The sequence below is a fragment of the Helianthus annuus genome, chromosome 15, assembly GCF_002127325.2.
Source record: "Helianthus annuus cultivar XRQ/B chromosome 15, HanXRQr2.0-SUNRISE, whole genome shotgun sequence".
Classification (NCBI taxonomy): domain Eukaryota; kingdom Viridiplantae; phylum Streptophyta; class Magnoliopsida; order Asterales; family Asteraceae; genus Helianthus; species Helianthus annuus.
The window spans coordinates 86,203,131-86,219,611 of record NC_035447.2 but is presented as its reverse complement, the minus strand read 5'-3'; the positions used below and the strand labels follow the sequence as shown (position 1 = coordinate 86,219,611).

The 16,481-nt window shown below is 35.0% G+C and overlaps 3 protein-coding genes across 3 annotated transcripts; 2 read left to right on the top strand and 1 right to left on the bottom strand.

Annotated features, from left to right (window-relative positions):
* Window positions 1-4,040: 4,040 nt before the first annotated feature.
* On the bottom strand, window positions 4,041-6,652 carry LOC110922246 (universal stress protein PHOS32). Its single transcript, XM_022166550.2, has 4 exons — window positions 6,312-6,652; window positions 6,114-6,223; window positions 4,857-4,975; window positions 4,041-4,316 (listed from the first exon to the last, which is right to left on the bottom strand). Exons 1-4 carry the CDS (start codon window positions 6,484-6,486, stop codon window positions 4,247-4,249), a joined length of 474 nt encoding a protein of 157 aa, XP_022022242.1. The 5' UTR covers window positions 6,487-6,652; the 3' UTR covers window positions 4,041-4,246.
* A 2,469-nt stretch (window positions 6,653-9,121) lies between these two features.
* On the top strand, window positions 9,122-10,334 carry LOC110924500 (zinc finger MYM-type protein 1-like). The gene is made up of 2 exons (XM_022168503.1): window positions 9,122-9,877; window positions 9,933-10,334. The coding sequence occupies exons 1-2, from the start codon at window positions 9,122-9,124 to the stop codon at window positions 10,332-10,334; spliced, it is 1,158 nt and encodes a 385-aa protein (XP_022024195.1).
* Window positions 10,335-10,376: 42 nt separating this feature from the next.
* On the top strand, window positions 10,377-11,257 carry LOC110924499. The gene is made up of 2 exons (XM_022168502.1): window positions 10,377-11,142; window positions 11,220-11,257. The coding sequence occupies exons 1-2, from the start codon at window positions 10,377-10,379 to the stop codon at window positions 11,255-11,257; spliced, it is 804 nt and encodes a 267-aa protein (XP_022024194.1).
* Window positions 11,258-16,481: the final 5,224 nt, after the last annotated feature.

The window sequence follows — 16,481 nt, the reverse complement described above, 5'->3', positions numbered from 1 at the left end:
TTTCAACCCACGAAACAAATCAAACTCCGTTGGAATGAGTCCAATCATAGTTTAGGAGTTAGGATTTAAGGTTCAGGGTTAAGAGATCCTAGTTAGGGTTCGACGAGCTGGTTCCAACGCCGTTGGAATGAGTCCAATCAGAGTTCGTTTGAGTCGGTTCCCCGCTGTTCCTCACATTTTTAGTGTTCCCTAATGAACCTTCCCCTACATATATATATATATATATATATATATATATATATATATATATATATATATATATATATATAGAGAGAGAGAGAGAGAGAGAGAGAGAGAAAGAAACGGGATCAAGAGAAAACGTTCAAAAGTGTGAGAACGGTGAGAACGCATCATGGCCCAACACGTGGCGCGAGGCGTGATCAGGGTCCGAGGGTTTTTTTTTTTTTGTCTTTTTAGTATTCTTCTCCTTTCACGATTTTCGTGTTTGACATGCTGCTTTATTTTTTGCGTGCAAGATAATTTTGGCGTTACGTAGAATTATTAATTATTTGGCGTTTTACTGTTTTTCTCATATTTCTTCTCGTTGAATTAATTCTTTTTGTGTCACATAGTTAATTTTTTGGCGTTATGGCTTTTCCATGTCATTTTTGGCGTTTTGTATCTTTTTGTTAATAATTGATTACCATAGATTAATATTTTATAAAACTACGATAACACGAAAATCAAAATAAACTAATAGTCTTCCGTAGGTGGGATTACATCAGAGATGTACCCATCGCTTTGTTCATCACTTTCTTCAGATTCTTCATCATCAAATTTCATATTTGCGTATAACGCCATTAGCTCCTCTCTTCTTTGCTGCAGCCTATTCTTGAATGTCACTGTATCTTTGGATTTTGGATCGTTTGAAGGTGCTAAATCACAGAGTTGTTCAATGATAGATAGCAACCATGTATTCAACATTTCTTCCATTGGCCTTAAATATGGCACCCCGTTTTTATAAGTCAATTCAAGCGTTCCTTCTTCCTCATACATCACCCAACTGCTAAGTTTTGGTATATGAGTATCGTCAATATCATCATCATCTTCATCATCTTCTGCCGGAAATTTTCTCTTCAGTCTTTTTATTATAGTTCTTGTTCTTTCACAATCGTTGTCCATTGGAACCCCAAGGGCCAGGATATCCTTCTGAACCTTTTCATTAATTCCAAGCATGGCTTTGATTGTCCTTACCTTTACCCTTCTCCTATCAGAGAACTTTATGATGAATCGTTTCTCTTTTCTTTCAAACCTCCAATAACCTTAGCCATTTTAAAAGTTTTTGGCGTTTTGTAGTCAAATTTTTTGGCGTGTTTGATCTTGTGTTCTCATGGTCTTCTTTTATATTGGCTTTTTTTCCCGCGCATGACAGGTAATTATGGCGTTTTGAAAAAATTAAATAAATTTAATTTCCCAAGAATTTGGCTTTTAATATTATAAATGTTAGTAATTATGTTCTCCGTCGTTTCATTTTACTGTTTTTGCAGTTTTACCGTGTTTTGTTTTCAGACTCAACTGTGTTTTATGGTGTAACACGTCAAATCTTTTGACGGCTGTAATTATGGCGTTTTGTTTTCCAATGGCGGTTAGATAACGATTGGACTTTTTTTGTTTTATATTCTTTGCACATTGTTTCACGCTTATTTATTACTATTTTTTTTAACAATAGTAGTTGTTCAAAGTAATTTTATTATAGTTTGGTAGTTTTTTGGGGTCGTTTTTATGGCATTATGGCGTTCTTCAAGAACATCCAAACCTTCTTCAAGAACAAAGAAGACAAAATGACATATGGGTGTCATCAGTCCCGCTTTCTTGAATTTTGTCCATCTTATGCAGCAAAATCTTACTCCCCTCACCTAACAAATCATTCAGCGAAACTTTATGCAGAATATTACTGAGTATCAAAGTAAAGATGTTTGTCATCGTTGATTTCTCTCAACTTTCTGGCATTTTACATTGAGTTGTATTTTTAGGAACCATTGTGTTTTTTGTGTGGTTTTTTGGTGTGATAAACGGAAGGTGGTGAGATTTATAGGATTTTTTTGGCGCGTAGTTTAAGCGGGATATTATTTTATAACAATAAATGCAATTAACATTTATCCGGATGTAAGGCTTGGAATTTATATATTATGGCGTTTTACATTTTATGGCGTTTTTGTAGCCTGAGAGCTTAAATAAAAACACATAAAAAACTACGCAGTAATAAAATTGGTGTTTTGTATTTACTTGGCGTTTTATATTTCAACGGCGTTTTATGTGAGAAAGGATGTTTTACCTTTTTTACCCTTAATGAAGCGCATCCACGTAATAAAATTTAAGTTATTTACGAGAACACCACCGCGCCAATCTAGTCCATAGATTGTTTTGATTGGACGATCCATAACCGTTCTCACCGTTCTCACACTTTCCCCCGTTTTCTCTAAATCCTAACCCTATATATGTGTGTGTGTGTGTGTGTGTAAAATAATGATAAAACAAATTATATCATATCTATTCTATATAATAAAAGAAACCAGTTTAGGAACACTTGTCATTATATTAGGTCATCTCTTACAAATAATTATTATTTTAGTTTAATCTTTTCTAATTAATATAGATAATCAGCCTACTAAATATTATTTAGTTTAATATATGTATTATAGATAAACCCTCCTACTAAATATTATTAGTTTAATATCTTATAGATAAATATTATTAGTTTAATTTCAGTGAGTTTTATATACTCATAAATCTTAAGTATAAAACGATTTATTTCACTCTTCCATATTTAGACCATGCACACTTTACTTTCTTATTTCACTTTACTCCATATTTAGACCATATACTCTACTTTAGTTCAATTTCTTTGTAGTCTATTCGGTTAACTTTATACTCGGTATTTATATCCACCTCCCTTTTTGTATTGTTGCTTGTCACATTTGAAGCGTTGGTTATGGATCCATGATATGAAAATAAATTATGTTATCGATTGAAACAACCGATGATGTGAACATCTATATCTATATCTATACTATATAATTAAAGAAACCAATATGTGACACGTGTCATTCATTGGAGGCACCTATTTTGAGGGTTTTCCGCCTTTCTTTTATATTTATTATTTAGTATATAAATTAGATTTTTTACTATTATTAGTATTTTATTATTTATCAAATATATTGATTACTTAAAATTTATATATAAGACTTTATCCAAATTATATTTATTTAATACACCATTAATCCAAAATTATATTTATTTAATATACTATTAATCTAAAATTATATTTATTCAACTCGTGTAATACATAGAGTTTTTAAAGATTTAACTTTTTATTATTTGGTATATAAATTACAATACACGAGGTTCTTAAAAATATAATATTTTATTTTATTATTTAACATATAAAATTATATTTATTCAACCCGTGTAATAAATGAGGTTTTTAAAGATATATTGTTTTATTATTTAGTATGTAAAATAACATTTTTTTCAACCCGTGTAATACACGGGGTAATAATCTAGTATATTATATTGTATACTACTAATAAACAAAGCTAATGAACAGTAACTATATATTTGTTTTAAAGGTTTTTTTATACGTGCTATTTAGTGGCTTTTTGTATGTGTTATGTGGTTCTTTTATACATCTTATGTAACTTGCGTTTGTTTTTTATCGATGTAATTCACGTGTCAGTATTTTTTTGATCATATCAAGATTTTTTTCCTTTGTGGGTTACTGTAACGAGTGTAGGTGGCGTAACAAAACAAACCGATACCGATCAAATTCCCGCCGTGTTGGTATATTTTTGGTCATATCATCAATTTTTTTCTCTATTGGTTGCTATAACAAGTGTCAGTACCGTAGTTAAACGAACTGATACCCACCCACTGCGTAACGCGCGGATTTAGTACCCCTAGTTATATATAAGATTTATAGTTATAATGTATACGTAACAATTATAAAAATAACCAAATAATAAACGAGTCAACTCTTAGCCTGATTTAAGCTTAAGCTTGAAGACTTGATTTTGAAAAGACTTAATTTTAAACAACAAATCTGGAGTAGCAACCCATAAAACCATGAAATAGCATAAATCCATCAAGATGACACATCAATCCAAAAGAAAACACATAAACAAAATAGTTTTTCTAAAAAAAAAAAAGCAAGCAATTTGTACACATATCCAACCATTCTCAACTGTGGGCCTCATGTTTGATGCAGAAAAAAACAAGCAGCAAATGCAGATGACGAATGTTGTAATGTCTACTTCACAACAGTGACTGGACAGGTTGCGTTCTGCACCACATGGCTGCTTACACTCCCAAGCAACACCCTGTAATTTATATATATATATATATATATATATATAAATGTAAAATTTTATAACATAAAATCATAACGTAATAATAATTTAAAATTAAAATATAAAGCAGATTTATATGCTAAGTTATGGATTAACTCTACTAAAGGACATCTGATGACAATACGATATGATATTGAATATAGATAGATGGAAAGGTAGGGTGAGAAGTTGGGTATTTCATCGTTTTGACTTTACTAAAAGATAGTAGCGATAGAGTGTAAATGAGTCAAGTATAAACCCACAATTTTAATATTTTATTAAAAAAATAGTTTAAAACGGGGTCCACCTAACCCAACTAATTGGTTTTGTTTGGTTTGATTTGATTTGCTGATTTTTAATATCGTGGTTATTCAGTCGCCAAAAGTTTTTATCAAAACCGATCATGATTTGGTTTGGTTTGGTTTTGATTTGATACATTGGCTTTTAACATCATAGTTATATATCGCCCAAAGTTTTTATCAAAACCGATCATGACCCGGATCAAAACCGAACGAACCGAAGCCTACATACCTTTTTATGGTACCGAGACCTCTGCTGCCAAGAACCATAGCATCAAGTTTTAGATGATTTACAGCTTCACACAACTTCTCCCTCGGATCTCCCCAGTAAACCTTCGCCACCACATTAGCCTGCATCCAAATCAATAAACTACATTACTTTTTTTTTTTAATTCAAGAAATTTCCAGATCATACGATAACCAGAAAACTTGTTAAGTTACATCAAAACAGAAGGTAGACGGGCAACAAGCTGCGCCGCCAACCCTTTCTGAATTGCAAACCCCAACCTCCCGAACACAAACCCCTACCCCCTTGGGGTCGAACGGTTGCTGTGGATAACCCGTTGAACCCTCGTCAAGAAGTTGATGGATCAATAAACTATATTACTTTTAATTAAAAACAAAATAATCACATAATCAACAAGTAAAACAACTAGGAAAAAACACCCCTAAAATCCTCAAAATGGGTTCAGATAAGGGGTGTTCATAAACCGTCCAAACCAATAAAAGCCAGCCAATTATAACAATATACGGCGGATATATAGCCAATTTGAACGAGATACGGTCCGGTTCATGATTTTGTCTTAACAGTTTGATGATCTGCGGTTTGGAATTTGGAACAAGCCATAGAAACTGAACTAGGCGTTTAACATTTATTGGGTTACGTTTTATTTTTATTTAATTTTTTATCATTTTAGAAAACATAAAAATACGTTTTTGAAAATAAAAAAAAAAGTTTTTTTTCTTTTTGTCTACACCCGTTAAACAAACAAAACTTAAGAAAACGACCAATTTGAAGTATATATGGTCCGATTCATGGTCTGTTTTAACAGTTTGACAATTTACATACACTTCGGCTTGAAACTTGAAACCAACCATATAACAAGTATTATTTTATATTTTTTATTTTAAGAATATAAAGTTACGAATATATATCATATTCATAAACAATCCTTGTCACACTTAAAAATTAAAATTTAAAACAAAATTACCCTTTTTGAGAAAAACATTTTTTTTTCTAAAACCAAATCGCTATACCCCAAAATAATGAAAACCAGAGTGGACCTAGAGTGATAGAAAGGGTAACGTCCGTTGGCCCTTAACACTTTGGTGACGCTCCGACGATAGTGTAAATTTTGGAAAAAATTAACGTTTTTTTAATTTCGTTATCACTTTTTATTGAAACATTACCCATATGCGGATTTTCTAAATCCGCCATCGATGAAAACCCACGGTTAAAATAATCTAATCCTATAAAAATGAGACGTACCTTTTTACCGACTGAAACACAATCAAGCATGTCAAAAAGCTCAGAATCAGGAGTAATACCATACTTCCTACACACACCAACCTCTTTGAACTCCACCAACGGTATCAAAGCTTAACAACAAACCCAATCAATATAATTAATTAATTATATAAAAAAAAAACAACTCATCAAGAAATAATAATGCATATATAGACTTACGTGATCCCGTGTCCGCAAACAGCTGCTTGTTGACCGGATCAGACTTCGGCGACAACACAAGGAGGAAGACAACGGTGTCGCCTGTGGATATGAGGTTGTCGATCGCCCATTTCAATGCTATTTTGCTGGTTGTTGAGTAATCCATTGCAATTCCGATTGTACGACCCTTGGCCATGTTTGGTTTTGGTTTTTTTTTTTCTTTGAGTTGGTTTTGGTTGAAAAAAAAAGTGTGTGATTAGTGATGGGTATTTATTGGTGGTAAAGGGATAATTTGGTGGTTAATTAAAATATGGGATTTTTATTATTGTAATTTGATTGTTATTTAAGAGGAGCTTCTCGAAGAAAGTAGAAAGAATATTTTGCAAACTTTTGACAATCAAACCGGCCGCCATATTGGGTTGCTTGGACCCAGTTGTTAGACACCTTTTAAAAATAAGATGATGTGATAAGGGTAAGCGAAGTGGAGGTCGGTAAGGTGCGGTAAACCTCTTTACCGAGTCGGTAAACCATCGCTATGACCAACTTTATCGATTTTGCAAAGGTTGTTCGGTGAACCTACACCGATTTGGTGAGAGGGAGGGAAGGGGGGAGAGATGGGTGTGTCGTGAGGTCCATTACTTCTCAATCAATCATACATTTTTTCCTTTTTTTAAATAGTTTACCTAAACCTCATTAGGTAAATCACCGTCAACGTTTTTGAGCATTAGATAACTTATTTAGGTGAATTGACATGGCAATGTGTGATTGGGTGAATTAGGAGTTTACCTATTTAGAATAGGTAACCACTCCCTTCACCCTAAATAATTTAAACTTAGAAAATTAGATTTAAATAAATCTAAGAGTTAATTGTCCGGATAGTCTCTGTGATTTGTCAATTTCACCTTTATTCCCCAGCTTTTCAAAACAACATATATAGTCCCTGTGGTTTAACAAATTGTTACTCGGATAGTCCCTGTAACGGATGGGCGTTAAATAATTCGGTGTAAAATTACAAAAAAAAAAAAAAAAAAACCTTCTAACAACCCCACCCCACCCCTTTCAAGGCCGGCCCTGGGAGTGGGCGGGGAGGACCACCGGCCAGGGCCCGATTTTTCGAGGGCACTTTTTTTATGAAAAAAACTCGATATGTATATGTAAAATATTTTTTTAATAAGGTACACTCATACAGATACCAACATAGGCCCCCATACGTAACTAATCTTATGGTTTAGATTAGTTATTAACCCCTTTGGCATTAGGTTTAAACCTTTAGTGAGCCCAATACCTAATTTTGTTAAGGACTAAGGGCACATTTTTTCAAGCTCGAGCAGGGTACACGAATTCTAAGGGCCGGCCCTGACCCCGTTCTTCTCCACCCAAAAATACCCTTATAACACTTTGTTTCTCTATGTAGTTTATAGAGTCTATACGCCATTATCAACATTCAACAACAAATTCATTTTCATTTCAACCAATTTCATCAAGAAATCACCAAATTACACATCCGGAAAGCATCTCACACCTTCAATTCAGGCCATCTCCGCGGTTGATGGCGGCTCATCTCTGCAGTTGATGGTGGCTCATCTCTGGCCCCTCCTGTGTTGCGGTTCACCGCCTCCACCCTACCACCACCAGCCACCACATACAGCATCACGTCGACAACACAACTTGCACCATTGTCATCACCAATATATGGTTTCGTCACGCCACCACCGCCTCCACCCTACCTGCATCTAATCGCCACTCTGTTATCATCAACTCCACCGATTCACAGATCTGAAAACAGAATAGAGGTGAAGGAGTAACAACCTTGTAATTTTCTTTTTAAAACAATGAGAAGTGATTTAGGATTGTTGCAGGGACGGACCCACCACCATGCTAAGGTGGGCGGGCGCACCCCCGAGAAAAAATTTTTTTATGTAAATTTCCGACGAAAATCCCGTCCGCACCCCTTGGAATTTTTCGGCCGCACCCCTTGGAATTTTTCGTCCGCACACCTTGGAATATTATACATTTTTTAGTAAAGTTTGGTTTTTTTATAAAAATACTACCTATATTAATACATTATATACACTTAATCACTTCCGACGAAAATCCCGTCCGCACCCCTTGGAATTTTTTGTCCGCACCCCTTGGAATTTTTCGGCCGCACCCTTGAAATTTTTCGTCCGCACACCTTGGAATATTATACATTTTTTTAGTAAAGTTTGGTTTTTTTATAAAAATACTACCTATATTAATACATTATATACACTTAATCACTTGTACTACTCAAACCCAAACCAAAGCTTAACCCAAACCAAACCTTTACTTTAGCCCACTAACATAATTTGTAGCCCATTAGTCCATTACCCTACCCAACATAACATAAATAAAAATACTAAAGTTAAGCCCATATCAGTCGCACCCCTTCAATTTCCCCATCCCCATTCCCGCCCAGCGGTCTTCGTTCTTTCTGCCCTCCTGCCCAGCGACTGAGCGACATCATCAGCAGCAACACAGGTCGACGATCACAGCCGAAAAGTACCCGAAATCCGCCCCAGCAGCAACACAGCAGCGGCGGCCGGCGATTGAGCAACAGGCGGTAAGTTTTATGGTTTTTTTATGATGCCTTAGATGATTTTTATGTTGATTTTTTGATGATTTTAATTGAAAAATCTTCTGTTTTTAGTCGTTGGTTTACTGCCTTAGATGAAATCTTGTTATTTAGATGATTTTTAGTGGTAATTAAACAATTCTAGGCCTTGATTGCTTGAATGGTTGAAAGTTAAAATTAAACAAATAGGTTATGGATCAATTTGATTGTGATAGGAACCATGAGTAGAGACGTTATGGCGCGATTTCTCAAGAGGAAAATGGATACATCTTCCGAACTAATTGATTTGGATACTCTTCCTTCAGATCCGTATGATTGCAAGCCGATAAAATCATATAACGTGAATCAAAAGGATGCGATTAGAAGGGCATATATACTAAGAGGACCGTATCAACCAAGAGGTATCGAATTCCCACAAACAAAGTTTCAAGGTGACGAGTTAAGAAAATTTAAGGAAGAATGGTATGACAAACATGAGTATAAGGGATGGTTAGAGTATAGCTCAAAATCGGATCGCGTGTTTTGCTTATGTTGCTATTTGTTTAGGAGCCACTTCGGAGATGGTAGAGACACATTTGTGTGCGGTGGGTATAACAATTGGAAAAAGGTACATGCGTCACTTAAGAAACATGTTGGTTTAGTTAATAGTCTACACAACAAATGTTTCCAAATGAGTGCCGATTTAGTTAACGAAAATCAAGCGGTACACACACAATGGGACAATAGGACCCCTAAGGAGAAACGTGAATACCGACTTAGACTTAGTGCTTCTACTTTGCCTGGGAAAAGGTTGTTGAATGGCGGATTGGCGTTTCGTGGACATGATGAATCAAAAGATTCATTAAATCAAGGGAATTTCTTAGAGCTTTTAGAACTCATGGGTGAAATGAATGAAGAGCTTGCTAACGTTATTTTAGAGAATGCACCCGCGAATAACCAAATGACAAGTCCTAAAATTCAAGCGGACATCAAACATTGTTATGCTCAAGAGGTAATTAAACAAATTTTAGAAGAACTTGGTGATGATGTTTTTTCTTTATTAGTAGATGAATCATGTGATGTATCAAAAAAAAGAACAAATGGCGGTTGTTATTCGTTTTGTTGATAAAGTTGGGATTGTTAAGGAGCGTTTTATTGGGCTTGTTCATGTCAAAGAGACAAACGCAATAACATTCAAAACGGCTATTGATGATATATTGGCACGTTATGGGTTAAGTTTGAAAAGGATTAGAGGCCAAGGCTATAACGGGGCAAGTAACATGTCGGGCGAGTTTAACGGCCTAAGGGCTCTAATCTTAAAGGAAAATGTTTCGGCCTTTTATATTCATTGCTTTGCACACCAACTTCAACTAGTTGTTGTGGCGGTGGCGCACAAACACACACCAATTTGGAGAGTTTTTGAAACGATAACATGTTTAACAAATGTCGTTTGTGTATCTTCTAAATGACAAGATATGCTTCGTGAAAGCCAAAGAAGACAATTGGAAAAAATGGAAGACGTACTTTGTACCGGAAGTGGGTTGAACCAAGAAATGACACTTTCAAGGCCCGGGGATACACGTTGGAATTCCCATTACAAGACACTTTCCCATTTAATTTCTTTATATCCAAACATTATGGAAGTTCTTGGATGGTTAGTAGAAACGGGTCAAACTCTTCCTTGTAGTAGACAAGCGGACGGACTTCTAGAGGATATGAAAAAATACGACTTTGTATTTTACATACACTTGATGGAGCATATTCTAAACATCACACATATGTTGTCCCAATGTCTTCAAAGAAAGGAGCAAGATTTGATGAATACGGTTAAATTGGTTTCTTCCACCAAAAACCAACTTGAAAAGTTTAGGTTAGAAGGTTTTAATGAGTTCTTGGAGAAGGTTAACTCCTTTTGTGACATGTATGAACTTGAGGTGAAAAAATTGGATGATGAATACGTTAACCCAAGGTGGCCAAGAAGAAAGACGAACATCACAAATCGGCATTATTACGAGTATGATTGCTTCAATGCGGTTCTTGATTTGCAAATACAAGAATTTGGGAACCGTTTTAATGAGGTAACATCGGAACTACTTGTTTGTATGAGTTGTTTGAGTCCTTGTGATAATTTTAGTGCATTTGACATTCCAAATATACTAAAGTTAGCCGAGAAGTATCCATATGATTTCAATGAAGAGGAAAAACGAAGGCTTTCGGTTCAACTCGGAAACTACTTTAATTTTGTGAAAAAAGATAAACAATTCGCCAACTTGGATGGTTTGTCAAGTCTTGTAAGGTTAATGGTTTCAACAAATATTCACGTTACTTTTACATTGGTATATCGGTTATTGAAGCTTGTTCTCGTATTACCCGTCGCAACCGCAACCGTTGAAAGATGTTTTTCGGCAATGAAGAATGTGAAGACCGACTTGCGTAATCGGATTGGGGATGAGAATTTAAGTGATAGTTGTGTATGTTATATAGAGAAAGACTTGCTTAAGAAAGTAGCTTTAGATGATTTTTTGGATAGATTTCAAAACATGAAAACCTGTAGGGCGACGTTTTAATTATGTTTTTACAAAGTTTGACGTGTTTGCCAAATATATAAATTTAGTTTGATATTCTTTTGTCTTACATGACCCGACCCGACCCGATACAACTGATTTTTTTACTTATGTACTTAGGGGCCTAAAATTTTTAAAAATGTTCCGCACCCCCATGGAAAAATTCCTGGGTCCGCCACTGGATTGTTGATGTTGGCACCCCATTCCTTCTCAGTCTCAACGGTGGAGACATTTAGCACATTTTCTGCCAGCAAGATGACTGAAGAGCCATTGAATCTGGATCTTAGCCCTTACAAGTTTGACAAGAAGCTAATTGAGCTGGCATACAACACGAGCTTCCTTAATTTCAAATTATGTTTTCCATCTGAAAACAAAATAGAGGTGGAGGAGATATGGTTTCGATCTAAGGGGTGGTGGCAGTTTGGGTGGAGAAGAAAGAGGTGGGGTGGGGTTGTTATAAGGGTATTTTTGTAATTTTACACCCACTTAACTAGATTATTTAACGCCCATCCATTACAGGAACTATCTAAGTAACAGTTTGTTAAACCACAGGGACTATATATGCTATTTTGAAATGGTGAGAACTAAAGGTGAAAAAATAACAAACCACAGGGACTATCCGGGCAATTAACTCTAATTCTAACTATTACCTATTGGTTGGTAATAGTTTTAACTAATGAAATGTTTTATGACAATTTGAACTTTTAATTTATTTTCTCTCAACGAGATTTATTTTAAATGAGGTTAAACTCATATGGTTTTTGTTGACGTGGAATGTCACATAAGTAGTCTACTTTTTACCACATAAGTTGTTCACGTCAACAAAAAAACTAACGAAGTTAAAACTCTTAGGAGAAAATAGGTTAAAATTTGGGACTATTACAAAACATTTCGTTGGTTAAAATTGTGATCAGCCAATAGCTAAAATTTGAGATTATTTAAATCTAATTTTTCTTTAAAGTTTTAAACGTTTCTGAAAAAAAAAGTAAATAAGAATATTTACCTTGTTTCTGAAGAAAAGGTAAATAAGAATATTACTAGTGGTTTAATAACTAAATTGGTCATGTTATAAGGCTATAGGGTATGGGGATGGTGGTGGATTGAATCATGGATTGCCACGTGATACATGGTTCTCGTGGTACAATGTCCCCCTTCCCAAGTTATGGTGGTTAGCATGGTTTAATCCATGGCAACCATGACCTACTTTCAATTAATTAGAGGATTTTGATTGGTGGGGAAGGATAGTTGATAAGGCTATGGGGTATGGAGGTAGTGGATTGGATCATGGATTGCCACGCGGAACATGGTTCTCGTGGTACATTGTCCACCTTCCCGAACAATGATTGTTTGCATGGTTTAATCCAAGCAACCATGACCCTCGTTCAATTAATTAAGAGATTTTGATTGGTGTGTGTGTGTGGGTGGGGGGAGATAGTGGATGACAGTGAGGGTCATGGTCCACACCATAAGGGTGGTGGATTAAATTAGTGGATGAGGGTGGGGCAATATGTCTCTGACGTGGAGGGTGGTGGTGGTCATTTAGCATTTAGATCATGACCATACCACATAGCCTAATAGTAAGGGTGACCAAATTAACCGCCATAACCGGTATCCGAACCATAACCGATATAACTGAACCAATAACCGACATAACCAATGGTTATGGTTATAAAAAAAAATTAACCGACCGACTGGTTATGGTTATGAAGCTTTGGTTAACTGATATAACCGAAACTAAACCAAAGTTATAATGTTAAGTCTATGTAATAGATTTTCGTTTAACACTAACGATGCAGAGGTTTTTACTAACATTAAAGTATGTTTATAACAAAATGATCTTGATGTAGGTGCCATTTATTTTGATAAAGAATTGTAATTCGAATCAAAGGCTTTAGTAAGGGGTTTATTTGTCAACTCGAATCAAAGGCTTTAGTAAGGGGTTTTTTTGTGTTAGACAAATATCTTATTAAAAGGGATCCCACATTGGTAGTTTAACCAAAAAATTTAGTCTTAGTTGTTTTATAAAAAAATCAAAGCTAAATCCAACATGGTTGGTTCCATTTTTTATATTGTACACTCACTGGTTTAAAACTTTTGAACTTTAGCCGAAAGTTAGTTTTAGTTAAAAAATATTGTTAATAACCGAAATAACCATAACCGAATTCATAACCGATTAGCCATAACCAAAGTTTGGTTATGGTTATGGAAATCCCATAACCAAAACTAGTGGTTATAGTTGCGGTTAATGATAAAAACCTAACCAAACCGACTCACGTGCACCCCTACCTAATAGTGGGGGTCATAGTTCGCACCATATAGGGTGGTTAATTAGGTTGGTGGGTAAAAGTGAGATGACATAACGCTGATGTAGATGATGGTGATGATCACTTACGTTATAACCACACCACATACCCTAATTAATTTTAGATTTGTAGACAACTTCAATTAGAATCTGAAACAAATTTAGTTTCTACCGACATATTTAGAATCTTAATAAAATAAGAGCTAGTGTAAATGAAATATTCAATAAATAAGTAAATGGGTACGTCACATGTCATAACTTTTTGAGTCCAAAGTTATGTTTATTGATTCACTTATTGATCCCTTCGTATTATATTTTTTTAACTTGAAAATTAAAAATTTAGAAAAGTTATTTAAAAGAGAAAAGGAATAGTATTAACCATGGTTGTAAAACAAGGTTTCCAAGGCCGAGTACTCCCCGAGTAGTCGCTACAAGGCAGGCTGCCGAGGCGACTTTCTTTGACTCCGCCTAATTACTCGGAGTCGGTCAAACGCGGTCAACCTCGGCCAGAATTGGATCTAGTAGGTCAACTCGGGCCTAGTTTGACTTAAATAATAATATAACATAATTTCTATGCCTAACATATTAAAGAATGAATATCATTTTCACGTATTTTGTTATAAATATTAGTAAATTTGTGTTTTTGACATATATTTAATCTCTAAAAAATAATTTCTTTATAATTTAACATGTCCGAGTACTCCCCGAGTACTCTCCGCATACACCGAGTACTCTCAACTCCCCGGTCGACCGACTAGGGAGCACCTAGCGACTTTTGCAACCATGGTATTAACACAGAATACATTAAATTGTAATTTCAATATATGGTTTTATAATTTCTAAAGTAGTATATAACTGTTAAATGAGAGTCAAAAGAAAATTTATTGAAAATACTAGTTTTTACTAAATAATAAATATATTTAGTTTCTATCTATCTAATTCTTAAAAAAAAAATGTTAAAACTCTAGAATGCACCGAATGAATAAACATTCCTTGAACGTGACCCTTTGCTTTTTTGAATAATAATAATAATAATTATACATGTTTTTGCTCTTTTTCCCCATTATGAAAAGCACATGATTCCAAACGTATATAAAAATATATATCCTGTGAATTATTGAATAAAATGATAACCCAATTTTAAAGTTTTTTAAGAATTCTTCTAAAATTTAATTAGTAAATATCTAAAAACTAAATGACTAGATTACTACTGAAGTTTTATTTCATACATATTTTATAAATATTGTCTTAATAAATATTATTATATCTAATAAAATTGTAAATTGTCATTAAAAATAATTATTTTTAGGAATTTAAAAACAGAAACTGTCATCCACGTTGAAAAGGAACATATTGGTAGGAATAAACTATGGAGAAAGAAAATGTTTTTTAAAAGTTACTATTTCACTAAAGCTATAGGAGTTCTAAAAGTAACAAAAGCTCATCTCTAGTCGGCATTGTTTACGTTTTAGGCTAGGACGATATCAATCATCTGAAGAAACACCAAACTCATCTGTTGATTAATTTGTGGTTTGTATCTCTACAAATAAATTTAACCTTTTTTGTCTCGTCCAAGCTGCGATGATGATCTTGCAAAACACTAAACATACCGTTAAGCTCGTTACAAGGAGGGGAATAGGGGGTTCTGCTCGTAACCACCCTCTGGTGTGAGAATAAGTATATGTTTTGAGGATAAAAGTGTGTGATTAAAGTGAGAGAGTCAGAGAGCGATCCTTAAACCTGGAGGTGAAGTTCACTATTTATAGCCAAGGTGGTTTGTGAAGGAGATGGCCTTGGGCCTGTAGTCGACAACAAGGAATATCCATTCTGTCTCCTCTACCACGACCGTTGGTGCTTCTAGGCGAGAGGGTAGTTGTCGCATGCTGAATGGATCCACGTGTCCTGACCGTTGTTGTAACACCTTGTGTTTCGAAAGTCAAAGTCAAAAGTCAAGATTGAAGTCAAAGGAAGAAAAGATTGCTAATTGCGATCTGTCACTCCTTGCTTAATTATTGATTTGACTTCTTTGACTTGTAATCGAATCTTTATTTTATTTGCTTTAGTTGTATTATGTGGAGTATCTGTGAATAATCGAGATTTAATCGATGTTATCGCATGTTTTATCGCTTTATCGCTTATCGCATCGCAATCGCAACCCGAATTATGCGTTCTAGATATTGTTTTACGTGTGTGTGCTATTTATGTGTTACTTGTGCGTGTTTAATTATGTTTATGTTTGTGGTGATTAATCAAAACGCAATCGCAACTCTATCGCAATCGAATCGCAGACGCTGAACGCAAGTTATTTATAGTGATTGTATATTAGATATAGTAGTTAGGTTATTTGTGTAACTAATGGGTGATTCTATCGCATCGCTCGCTTGAAACGCATCGCAACGCTCAACACGTGAATCGAAACAACAAAACTCAACACGCCGGACACTTGGATCGAATGGCCAACCGATCGAGTGGCCATCCGATCGAGGCGCCATCCGATCGGTGACCAATCCGACCCTTGTGCACTTTCCTCTTTTGGAAACCCTATAAATACCCTCCTGTCACATCAATTGTGATGTGACAGCTCCTCTACACGACCAGCTCGCTCAAGCACTCATTTCTCTCGATTTCTCGCGATTCTTGTAAGTTTTCAACCTAAATCTTGTACTTCTATGATCTACACACACTTCTTCATCTTTTTCACCTTTGAATCTTAACTTTTAACCGTGAAATCAGAGTATTTGAGGTGTTCT

Excerpts from the sequence above, each read along its gene's own strand:
- LOC110922246 (XM_022166550.2), bottom strand. The coding sequence starts at position 6,486 with ATGGCCAAGGGTCGTACAATCGGAATTGCAATGGATTACTCAACAACC. Across the intron at positions 6,224-6,311 it reads GTTTGCGGACACGGGATCAC|CTTTGATACCGTTGGTGGAG; the intron begins GTAAGTCTATAT and ends TTTGTTGTTAAG. Across the intron at positions 4,976-6,113 it reads GTGTTTCAGTCGGTAAAAAG|GCTAATGTGGTGGCGAAGGT; the intron begins GTACGTCTCATT and ends ATTTGGATGCAG.
- LOC110924500 (XM_022168503.1), top strand. The coding sequence starts at position 9,122 with ATGGCGCGATTTCTCAAGAGGAAAATGGATACATCTTCCGAACTAATT. Across the intron at positions 9,878-9,932 it reads AACATTGTTATGCTCAAGAG|ATGAATCATGTGATGTATCA; the intron begins GTAATTAAACAA and ends CTTTATTAGTAG.
- LOC110924499 (XM_022168502.1), top strand. The coding sequence starts at position 10,377 with ATGGAAGACGTACTTTGTACCGGAAGTGGGTTGAACCAAGAAATGACA. Across the intron at positions 11,143-11,219 it reads ACAATTCGCCAACTTGGATG|CTTGTTCTCGTATTACCCGT; the intron begins GTTTGTCAAGTC and ends CGGTTATTGAAG.